General features: G+C 47.4%; 1 protein-coding gene across 1 annotated transcript in view; it reads left to right on the top strand.

Annotated features, from left to right (window-relative positions):
• The first annotated feature begins 211 nt into the window (after positions 1 to 211).
• Positions 212 to 12465, top strand: part of MCF2L2 (MCF.2 cell line derived transforming sequence-like 2) — a 219630-nt gene continuing 207376 nt past the window's right edge. The window contains exon 1 of the mRNA XM_025195968.1: positions 212 to 489. Within this exon, the coding sequence (XP_025051753.1) occupies positions 423 to 489 (67 nt within the window). The 5' untranslated portion in view covers positions 212 to 422. The remainder of the gene's footprint in view (positions 490 to 12465) is intronic.

Raw genomic sequence — 12465 nt, forward strand, 5'->3', positions numbered from 1 at the left:
AGGATCTCTGCTCTGTCTCCATAGGCGTGCAGGCTGCACTCCTCGCTGCGCTATCCGAGGGCCCTTCAGGGGCTAAAGCATGCAGCCTGAAAACTTGCTCAGAGTCAGATGGGATATGAAATGCATCTGGGTAGGTGAACAGCTGGGTTCGGCATCTGTCAAAGCTCCCTGCGGTGTGTGTTGGGGGCGGTGGAGCCTTTCATGTGATTTCCTTCTCGCTGCTCGGTTCAGAGCGGGTAGCATTCAGGACTGATCTGCCCTCCACCCAGGGCTTGCCTCCCGCTTTCCTCCGCCTAACGTGAACTCATTACCACAGAGAGACTCGAAAGGAGCCAGCCAGACGGCCTGTGAGACGAGACAGGGCTCAGCTTTTCTGTGCAGTTTTTCTGAGGGGGGAGGCAGCTCTTTAAATGGACTCATGAATGGAGATGGTGGTGGCAGCGTGGAGAAAACCGCGAGGAGGGCAGGTGGACTTCTTCAGGCAGACAGGTTGGTTAGCATGGTATTTACTGTTGTGTTACGGAGGCACAAGGAAAGGTGCTGCTGGCTGCTGCTACTAGTTTAGCCTGCCCTTATGTCTCATCTGGCAGTCGCTAGGAAAATATTGCGGAGCTGCCTGGCCCCCTTTCAGACGGGAGCAGCAGAGCGTGCCTTCCCCTCCCCAGCCGGAGCGCCCGGGGCAGCACTTGCAAGAACTAGTTATAACGGGAGGTTTCTTGAGGAGGAGATAAAGAACTGAGCTGGGCTTTAGGACTCACGAAATGTTATTTAATCCGTGAGACGACCCTCTGGGCAGGGTTTGGGCAATTGTGGAGCACATGCTGCCATCCGTCCGTCTCGAATGACTTGGCATTAAAGTAGGAGAGCAAATGCAATACAGGCGTTAGGTATTTTTGCTTGCTTTGGAGATTTTTTTTTTTTTAATCGTTGACAATGGATTTTACCAAGCCAGCGTGGAAACGTGAAACCTTTTGTTGCATCCTGTTTGCCGGGCAGGGAGTTTGTCAGGGCTTGATTTCTCTTGCGTTGCTGCACAGGGAGGATCTAGGCAAACTGGTAAAATACTTTTTTGTTCTCTCCCCACAATCTATCGGGGAACGCTCCCCGTGGCAGAGCTAGACTGTCATCTCTGTTCTTCTGCTTTCAGCCTGAAATAAAGCCACCAAAGCTGTCACTAGAACAGCTCGGTCCTCTGACATCTGTGCCGTTCGATTTTCTACTGGTTAGATGCTCGATGTCCCCTGTTGTGCCTTGTGACACCGACAGCAGTCTTCATTTCAAATGACCTGTTTTATTTCAGCAAGGGGCACTGGATGGGGTGGGGGAGGGTGGTAACTTGCCACTACAAAATTTTCATAATTCATGCAACAAAACACCTTTCTTGCATTCCTAAGGCTTGACAAATTTAGGATCCGAGCACAGCATTAGCTGAGTAAGTTTTGGAGCATCTTCCTAATGAAGCACTAAGTATGAAATAACCTAACAGGGAAAAGAGATGCGCAGGTTTTCACAGCTCTACCATTGCCTGACCAATCTGGTGTTTAAAGAGTTCACAAAAATTAAGAATTGTTTTAATCCAACTCCAGCTCAAGTTCCAAAACTAAACATTTTTGAATATTTCTAGAACCCTGTAATGCGCTCATAGCAAGTGAGAATCTGATTTGTTTTCAGAGTCCCCCCAACCCGCCTTTCCGGTTGCCTTCTGTCCTTAGGAGCATGATTTGCCAAGCTCTTTAAAAGTATTTTTTTTCTTTTAAAATTAAAACCAAAGTGTCAAAGGACAATTTATCTGGAGGCAGCTAGCTTGGAAAAAACGACCAAAGCATTTTCTTCCCACAAAAGAGAAGCTTAGCACCAACTCTTCGTAGCTGGCACTCAGACCAAAGGACGTACATTAGTATCAGTGTTGTACATACTGGCAGTAAGACCCCGCTCTACAGTTATGCATATTATGTAATTAATTGATTAACTGTACAATTAATTTAGACTGGCTACACATGCAAAGTAACTATCACACCTTAAAACAATCCATCCAAATATAAAGTCAGAGCTGGAAAATGTGCAGTAACTTTATAGCTGATTTTTATTCATCTTTAATTCGCACATGTAGCAGGGTCTCTTCCTGGGACTGGGAGCGCCTTCAGCTGACAGGTCTTCCAGCTGCAGGGGTGCACTTTGCACAGCTGGGGCTGGGAGTCCCACAGCTAAGAGGACTCTCCATCCTGGCAGGGCCCTGCAGCTGGCCGGACTCCCAACCTGGCAGCTGTGGGGTACTACTGGGGTCGAGTGGCAGTGCAGGGGGAGCCTGGGATGGCGATCCTGGGCTCCTCCTGCACCAGCAATAAGGTGTGATTGGATCTGATGCTGGATCCCGCAATCACACCTCCTGCCATGCCTGTGTGGCGTGGCAGGAGGCACAATTGTGTGGATTGTGTGTCAGATCCTATTATGCCTTTACCTGAGAGTCAGTGATGGTCTGATCTTTTCAGTCTGCTCTCTGGCTTTGCAGCATCTTATGACCCAAAAGTAAATGTTTCCTTGATTTGCTCAAATTATAAATAAATCCGATCTAGAGCTTTGGATCCAGCCACATCGAAACTGGCAGGATGGTTTGCACTGGATCATATTTCAGAGCTGACCTTCCTCAGCTGCCTCTCAGACCTGGTTAAACAAAGCATTCAAGATTGTGCTTAATCTTAAACAGATGAGCTTTTCCTTCAACTTCATTGCAATTCCTCTTGCTCCTAAAGATAGGAAGTGGTTAAGTGCTTTGATAAATTGGAGACAAAAGGGGTCAAACTGAAACCCTGGGTCCAAATATCTCAGAGCTCAAAGAAAGTTTGGGTTGGGATCCAGGATTGTTAGGTTTGCTCCCAAGCCCAGAATCATGCTGACCTTGATCAGGCTGTGTAAGGGAGGATGCAGCGCTGCAGGTGGCTATGACAAGGTGCCTAGTTGCTGTGGTTGTGGGGAGGGTGTAAAATACTTTGCTTTCAAGCATCGAGGTGGATATGCCACATGTTTGCTGTCCAGGTTTGCACTTCTTTATGTTGAGGATAACATTGCTCTTCGTTGGCCCCTTCACTTGATATGTCCCCAGCCACCATGCTCCTCCTGGGCAGAATTCAAACCTCTCCTCCTGGAGGCTGTCACTTGCTAATGCGTTGCACTGCTCTAGCCCCTCTCTTTCAAAGCACAGTCACTCTGCTGCCAGGGCAAAGTCTGTATGCCCCAAGATGGTCTGCCAAGTGGAGTCCAAATACTTCAACCCCAGGGTACTCTGAGGGTGCATCAAAGTCCCTGGTGCTTCTGGCATTGTCTGCTCCTGAATGCACCCTCCCATCTCACTGCCACTTGCACATCCCAAACCTGGGAGTGTGATGATAATGAACCAGCCATGGGGATGTCCCTCTGCTGTCACTCTTAAATCCACAGGAGCATGGAGGACTTGGGGATGGCTGCAGGGTCACTCCTGGAGCGGTTTCTTGACTGCATGTCTGGGTTTGGCAGGAGTGAGTGGATGGGTGGGTTGGGCAAGGGCAGGAGCAGGATGGGACCACAGGGTTGACTTGCCCTGAGTCCTCGGCCCCTTGGGCATTCAGTTATCGGCGTGGAGTTGGTAGCTATGGAACCAGCATCCTTTCATTTCCCGGGTGTCTGCTTTCAGCAGCCGTTCTGTGAGGCTGAGCAGGTGCCGCATGTCACCGATGAGAGGGACATGGTGCTCCCTGTGCAGGAGATCGCACCTGCGCTCCTTCCTCTTAGGAAGGGGCAGAGTTGAATGTCTAAAGCTCAGTGTCCTCCAGTGACCAGGGCATCCACAGTAGCAACTCAATGCTGTGACGGGGAGCCCCACTCAGGATGCATGTGTGGGTCTCTGCAGATGGAGTTTGATGAGCCTCTGCTCAGCCCACGCTGTCCACATACACTGCCCCCACCCAATACTAAGTCCTCTGTACTGAAATGTTTGCATGGAAAAAACAGAGCCCCTTCCCCACCCCAAACACAGTCTCTTCCCTCTCTGACTTGTGGTCCCGTCATTCAGCACAAAAAACATGCGCAACCCCCCTGCTGAGCCAGGAAGGCAGACTAGAGAGTGAAGCAAACCCCGCCACATCTGAGCCACCGACGCCTCCGACTGGGAAGGAGCTTTTTGCAGATCCTCCCACGGCCAGGAGCGGGGGCAGCGCCGTGTCAGTCATCAGGCTGCTCAGAGCGTGCACGATGGAATCGCTGGTCCAGATTTAGCACTGCGGGGCAATGAAACTTTAGGGAGGATTTGCTCTGTGATATACAGACCCCAGAAGGCCCCAGTTGAGTTCCTGCCCATGTCGCCACTCTAGGCCATAGTTTTCTAAGAGGAAACTTTCTGAGCTTTTCCTTAAACCTTTCCTTTCTTTTCATGGCCAACTGACAGTCATCTCCGGGACAGCACTGGTTTCTGGTGGGATTGTTCTGCTGCAGCAGACGTTCCATCTGCATCAAGCCCGGACTATTTTTGCTTCCCAAGGGGCCATAAATACATCCCAAATGTATTACTCAAGTGCACAGGATGTTTGCCTAAATGTGCAATGCAGGGCCAGGCTCATCCTAATAATCTACCACACCAGGCTGCATGCTGAATTGTACACCCCTAGGTGTTGTGCCTACACCACCGAATTAGTTAATTCTATCATGAGAACAAAGCAAGATCTAAAGGGACTTGATTTTTCAGCTCCAGACATGGCCCTGGTTTTTCTGATAGCGTTGGAGGGATGTTCTAGCTATCATGGCCCAGCAAATGAGTGAGAGGCAATGATATTTGCAGGCGATATCTTTTATTGGACCAGCGCATAGGTGGGAGAGATTTAAACCAGCTTTTGGGCACAAAGTGCCCTTCCTCAGATCACATCACTGGAAACACCTGTTTTATCTACATTTGGGGGGGGGGGGTAAATTTTTATGCTACCCAAATGCCCCCCCCCAAAATTCCTGTGAAATAAATGTTTTAGGAAATGTTCAGGGAAATAGTTATTTTATTCTGCCTCACCCCTTATTTTTTTTAAATAAAGGTTCTCCAAAGAGTGTTTGCCAGTGAGGAAAACTGGCTTCAGTCACTCGGTGAAATCATGAACCTATGAAACGGGAAACTATGCTCGGCTTGTTCCACTGTCCTGGCTGAGAAAGTTGCAAAAAGGAAACAAAGGGCAGAAATTTGGGGCAGCAAACTAGATTTAGAAAACTGAACTAAAAGCTCTTCTGGGTTTAATAACTCAAGGTACTGCCTAGTATTTTATAGACAAGGAAACTGGTTTGCTTGAAATATGAAGGTTGAGTCATCAGTAGGATTTAAATCTACATTTCCTTTCAAATGAATGGACCGTATGGCCAGATCGTATTCCATCTATTAGACATGTACACGTATTTCTAATCCGCCCTACCCTGGTCCTTGAAAAATTGTTAATGCATCTACTTTTTATAATTTACCTTCATCTTAGCCTTAAGGCAAAGTTTCAGAAAATGGTAAGGAGGACCCACCCACCTTGCATATGCACCTATTATTTGGGATGTGAGCTGGGGTGGAATAGGATCACACTTTGCCATTATACACCTATAGGTGGCTTAGACCGGGCCCTATGTGTCTGAATCCTTTAGGCTGCTTTAACAATCTCACCCATGATTTGTAAAACGAATCAAAGCAAAGGGGAGTGGTCCCTGTGTCCCGTCGTTGGGTTCCTGTGTTGAGTCTATGGTTTAATTCCAGGCACTTTTCGTTCCATTTCCACGTTACCAGCTGACTAGAGTGTAAGGTCGAGTTTTTATCTTGACATAGGTGCCCTGAGAAGTAGTGGGCACTTGTCACCCCCAGAGAGCTGCATGTGAATTTTGGATGTTTGGCATCTTTTGGAAAGAGCCTGCAGCTTCATTTAACTACACAAAATGTCCAGCAAAAAATGTCTGGCCTTCAGATGAATTCCCTGCCCTGAGTGCATCCTTGTGTGCATATTTTCCTGGTATCAGCAGCTGTGCCCCAGTCTGTGGTTGTGATCTGAACTATGTTGGGAAGCAGAAGGTTGGCCTTGGCCCAAGCGTGCACGGGCTGAGTGGGAATGGAGAGGACATCCTCCTCGCGTGCGACAAAGGTTTCCTTTCATCCCTAGCTTCCCCTGCCCCCGCGGCATATCCAGGCGAGTTGCATCTGCTGGCATTTAGGCTGGGTGAACTTTGCTCTGGAAACTTGTAGCCCATTCTGCCAAGATGAGTGGTTTGAAAAGGAGGCTGGGAGCAGTCCTTCACCGCTCATTGTAGTGTTCAGTCGCTAAAAACAAAGAAGCCCCAGTGTCCCAGTATGGCTGGTTGCCTCCAGTAGTCTTTCATTGAGCAATAAGGCAATCTGTCAATCTGCTAGACACAGTCCCGTCTTTCACTCCAGCAGGTTGTCTTTCTGACACTCATTTGGAAGCCATTAGTTGCCATTTGCACATGAACTATTTTAGTTTTGCTCAGTGAAGGACTGGGAGGGGGGTAAGGAACAAGGTTGGGTTGTGATCAGCTGGGTTTTGGCACAGTTTCAGAAGGGAGCTGGTTTTGTGGCTTCTGCTCCAGCCCTGCCAGAAGGGAGAGAGGGCAAATATGTGCAATCGGAAAGGCAGCCCTGGGGCCGAACGCAGAACAGCCCTTATCACAAGAGTGTTTGACTTCTCTGCCAGCGAGGAGTTGTGGAGCATAACCAAACAGGTTTCTCTTCAGAGATGAGAGCGTATCATCACTCCTTCTCCCTCCAGAGCCCTGTCGGACAGATGGCTACAGTCATTCTGTTTTTTGACAGAATAAAAAAAAATCCCTGGAAGTACGACGTTAACTATGCAGGGCCTGACTCTTCTGCGATGGCTCCACTCCCTCGGCTGGGAAAACTCTGGCGTGACATTGCTGAGAGAGAAGACTCAGACTCGCAGAGACCTAATTTTCATTGGGCCCAAATTTCTTACCCAGTTTTTCATCAGGATTGGTCCCATAGTTAATATGTAGGGCTGATATGCCACTAATTTATGCAGGACTTCCCACTGATGGCACAAGTAAGGTTGCCAGACATTTTCTATTCCGAAGACCCTGTTATCTTTTACCCCTAACCTTGCAGTGGGAATCATTTGGGCTGAAATCATCTGTGCCGGGTGTCTGTTGCAGGCTGAAACTTTTTGGAAAGATTTTCAGTGAAAAGGGTCCATTTACTTCCAAGCGTTGGGTTACGAAAAAATAAATGCATTTAGCCTGCGTTAAAAACAATTCTTCTAGCAGTATCATTGAGAGTATTGAGTGCCTCCATGTTTGGAACAAGGACTTGGACTTCGGCAGGGATGCCCTGATGCCAGGGATGTGACATTTTTCCATCCTTGTCCAAGTTTGGTGAAAGTATTAGCCACCCATGCATTTTTGTGCTCAGTCGAGCCTTGTTAGGACGTGAAAGGTACTTTCCCCAGGGATTCAACTATTCTGAGGCTGCTCCAGCCCCTCTCAGCTCTCCTGTGTTACTAGGCCATGCACAAAACCACGACTGAAAGCAGGGAGATTATTTCCCTGTGCTCTCAGTGGTCTCCCTGGCTAGGTACAGACATTCAAAATGCCCGAGGCTGAATCAATTCAGTCTTTGCAGGTTAGTCTAACTGCATAGATTAAATTGAAACAGAAGTGAACAGACATTTACCTTTAATCCAGGAAATGCAGCCACATGCCTGCAGTGGCTCAGGCCAGAAGCCAGGGAGCGATAGAGCACAACTCTTTGGCTGTGTTCATTTCCTCTTCCTGCTGCCCCCGAGGTCGCTGGGATTTGCAGTCCAGACTTACAGCAGCAGGACTCTGCATGGTTGCTTATCGCTTATCACTTCCTCTTCCTGCTTTCAGGTGCCTCTGGGATTTGTAGTCTACAGTTGTAGCCAGCAGTAAGTTTGAGCAGGCAAAGGGGTGTTTAGCCACCTCTCCACCCTCGCCCCAGCCCCCAGCCAGGGCTTGCCTGGGGAGGCAATCCTACTCCTGTAGACTGGGCTGCATCCCCAGCTGGGCTTGCCAGCCCTCCCTGTGCCAGCTAGGGAGCAGAGGGATGGGACCAGCCCTGCTCTCTGAAGCAGACAGCACAGCCCTGCCCAGGGATACAAAGCATGCTGGGGGACTGTGATTTAACTTGAACCAGGAAGGGGTCTGGGACAGAAGTTTCATAAACTGGTTTGATCCAAATCAGTTAAGTCTGATGCTACATTCAACCAGGTTTATCTTAAACCAGTTTCAGCCATTTTGAAACTGGTTTATGTGCACTGCGCTTCTGTTTTGTTACAGGCGTAGACCAGTTTCTGATCACTTAAACCAGGTCATGTGTAATGTCTGTCCCTAGCCCCTGTGCCAGTGCACAGGTAGAGTTTGTGGGGAAAGAGGGGTCAATCTGAATCCGATGCAAAAGGGGTAAAGAACCAGGGGAGAGGAGAGAGGTGGTGGGTTTGGGGCCAGGAGTTCGGAAGTGGGCCACAGACAGGGTGACAGGAGAGATGTGATATTTGAACAGGAATGGGATCAAGGTAGAACAGGTGTTGGGGATGAGAACACTAGGAGGAAGGAGAGTGGGATCCAGGGCAAGGGACATGAGCAGGACTTGGGAGCGGCAGTGAAGATGGGACAGAGCGGTTGCTCAGACAACCTTAATTTGGCCTCCTCGTGTACAGCCTTTAATAACACGGTGATGTACCGTTGTCTTTCTACACCAGTTCTGTCTCATTCATTGCACTGGTTGGACCTGTCTGGGGACGAATCAGGATTGTGCAGGGAAGGAGGCTGTTGTCTGCAGAATCCCCTGTCTCATTCGCTGTACAAGCTGGAAAGGAGGCAGTAGATGAAGTCAGGGGGTTGCAGGTGGAGAAGGGAGGGTCTCATGGCCAAGGCAGTTAGTTGAAAGCCACCCTTTAGACCCGGATAGTCTCCCGACCTGCACTACAGAGCTGCCGTGCAAGGCTGGGCAAGCCACATAAATAAAAGCTCTTCACAGGTGGCCTCTCACTGTGCATCCCTCAGTTTCTGAGCGCCCGACTGGAGGCTGTGGGGGGTCTGCTTTGCAGAAGCGCCGAGCATTGGCAGCTGCAGCTGAGGAAACTCTTCTCTGCAGGCAGGAAGTGCTGCAAAATGCTGAGTCCTTTGAAAAAAATCTCAGGTTGGGTCCTTCAAATTACTTGACATTAGACCATGCCACATTTCATCTTTCCATGCTTCAATACTTCGGTGTGGAAAAGGGGCTATTGCCCCTTTACTTCCCACCAGTGTCATGGCAATAAACCCATCGCTGTTTGTGAAGAGGTGTGAGATAGCAATGCAAATCCCATAGAAAAGCCCACAAGGAAACTGGTCACTGCAGGGTTTGGATGGTATCAGGTGAATAATGTACGGTGAGCAATGAACCACACGTTGAGTGATGAGGAACGGGGAAAACAATAGATCAACTGGTTACCCAACTGGAGCACACTGTCAGGCTGAGCACTGAGAGGCCAGTATCTCTAGAAAAAATAGTTCTCGTGCAAGTAATAAATGACATTGTAATTAATGATCATGCAAAATCCCCAAAAGTAAAGGTTAAAGAGACTGTGTGCATGGTGGTATGTCCTAATATCAGAGTGCTTGGCTTTGCAAAATTGAGGTTCTTGTAATGTAGCTTTTACATATAATATGAATAAAAGTAGATTTCTTGTTGGTGATAAAATGCTTGCCCCGTTGTGGGGGAAATGATGTTGGTCTTGTAGTTACATTGCTGGAGTTGTGTCCCTAGGGTAGGGAACGCGGTGTTAATCCCAACCGGTTATATATAAGTGTCAGCATTACGGATTTGTCTGGTGATGACTACAACAGGGTAAAAAGCCAAGACATGAACTGTCTAGCTGGCCACTTCTGCCAGGATTTTCCAGGCTGACTAATGATTTTGTGATCCTTCCAATTTGGAGGGGCCTTAAAGATGCCTGATTTTCGGGAAGTGCTGAGCAGCTGCCATCTGGGATTTGGGCCTTTATTACGGTGTCTCAAGTTTTGGACCAACAGTCTAAGCACCTGGAAGCGCTCCTCATTTGTGACAAGCCTGGCTTTTGCCTTTCTCTGTTCTCTGGCTAAAATCTCCTGTAGTGGCCATGGCAGATGCTTTACAGGGTGAGCGAAAGGGATGTGATGATCTCATTCGGGCTTCTCCACCTGTCATTCCAGTGGGTCCAGATTGCTCTGCTTCTCTGTCCTCACCATGTTCTTGAAGCAATTGCTTAGGCTCCTTTTTTTCCCCTCAAAAGGCCAAATGGTGTTTTTTTACTATAAGCCTTTTAAAGAGGCATAATTTACGTGACACTTTGACTAAACTACTTCTGAGCTCTGGGTTTGATTCTTTTTGTCTTTGACACATGCTAGCGGTGACCATTCTTGGCCTTATTTTCTTGTCTTGCCCGCTATACACCACATTTGGACATAAATTATTCACCACTTAATGTGCCAGCTGATTACTATACATCATTATACAGGCAGAAGGACTATTGCACATGTGAAGGAGTCTGTTTTTTCCTGCGGTAATACAGGGTGTTGGATGGTGAGTTAAATTCGGAAGTGCAAAGCAAGGTGCGTAAACTCCAGTAAGCCCAAGACAGGCTTATTTTGATGCTTTCTCCCTAAGTTAATACTGTCCACCCTGAGGATTCAAAACTGAATGTTTGGGATTGGCTTAAAAGTCATGAAACTTTAAAAAACTATTTTTTCTATGCCCTCTGATTTCTTTCTGAGCTTTTAAGTGCATGTTTTCCTTGCCATTATGAAGGCTAGAAACTTCTTTAAAAAAAAAAGAGAGAGAGAGAGAGACAGTAAAAGTCTGTGACACCAGGACTAAGCACAGGCATTCAAAAAGCCCAAGGCAGAACCGATCTAAGTTATTCAGTTTTCTGTAAGTGGTGTAGTTTAGATCGGTACCGAACAGAAAGCACATTTTTTTGTTGTGGGGAGGAAGGCAGGGGAGCTAATCGTGGACTGGGTTCCACCATTTTTAAATCAGTCTATGTATGCTGAACTTCTGTTATGAGTATAAATCGGTTTTGCATGTCAGACTTCTGTTATGGGTATAGACCAGTCGCCGATCACGTATACCGATACAAGTATCATGTCTGTACCTGGCCCAAGTGACTTAAGAGTATCAACTGTTATAAGACATGCCATGAGGGCTGGCAACACATGATGAACACTGCAGAACCAGAAAAAGATGAAGGATAAAAAAAACTGGGGTGACATTGTTATCTTTCCTATCAACTGCCTATGAATTGCTTCTTTTGCTGTAGAAGAAGTGTAGAAAAATCCTTCGTGCTCAGGGAGACTGACAAGACCTAACTGGTCTTTAGCAATTTTCATTCCAATGACTTCATGTTGTCCTTTCTCCACCAAATTCCTTTGGCAGGGAAAAAAAAAAGCTTTAAAACCAGACTTATTCTATTTTAAAAGCATACTCACAAAGAAGCTCTATAAGGGGGAAAAACCCACTTTGCTTCAGGCCAGTTGGCCTTAGTGATGAGTTTTGTGTGTTTGCCAGCATGAACAAGGGAAATGATTATGTTTATCAGCTCTACAGCCCTTGAGCAATGGGAGAGTCTGTGGTCGTCAAGATGTTGGAGAGGGGAGCAGCCTTTTAGCTTGTCCTCTAATTCCATCAAACCCTTTAGACTCATTCGGCACGTCTACATGTGTGCATTTACTGCGCTGTAACCAAAATTACTGCGCAGTATGGGCACACGTTTACATGTGCATGGTCATACCGCACAGTAAATATGGCAACTTATGCTGACTTGAGCATAAATTTGATACTTGTACCATGCAGGTAGTTACTGCACAGTAATGCACATTACCTGATTAGTTACTGTGCAGTAATGCATGTGTAAACAGCTTACTGCGCAATAACAGTGTGTGTGTGGACTGGCTTGGGACTAAGCGTTAATGTGCTTTAACACCTACACGTGTAGACGCCGGCCTATTCCCGCTTCCTGCACAGTAACTTATTGCATGGTAAATTTAAACCGGCGTAAATGCACCTGTAGACACACCCAGTGAGCCTGCATAGCTCTAACAAACTCTGCCATTGAGGGGGCCCCATACCTGCAGCATCGAGAGCAAGCTGACCTCAGAATCCCGAATGAATCCAGCTATACTGCTTTATTCTGCTATTACTCATTCCAGTATTTGAGCCTCTTTCATGGTCTTTGTAGGCCCTGGTATTTCTCACATTTTGGAGACAAAAGTCAGTTTGGGGTATGGTCATTTTGATGTGCTTTTCTCTCTTTATGTGGTGTTCGCTAATTTTTTTCCCCCATCTATTTTACTTTGTGACACTGCTGTCAGTAACAATCCCCAGCCTGATCCCAGCTCCCTCTTCCTTCACCCAGTCTCTGAGTTTGGAGGTGCCAAGGCGGGTCTGGGCAATGACTCATCTCTGATCATCATTCC

The sequence above is a fragment of the Alligator sinensis genome, unplaced genomic scaffold (genome assembly GCF_000455745.1).
Source record: "Alligator sinensis unplaced genomic scaffold, ASM45574v1 scaffold301_2, whole genome shotgun sequence".
Lineage (NCBI taxonomy): Eukaryota > Metazoa > Chordata > Crocodylia > Alligatoridae > Alligator > Alligator sinensis.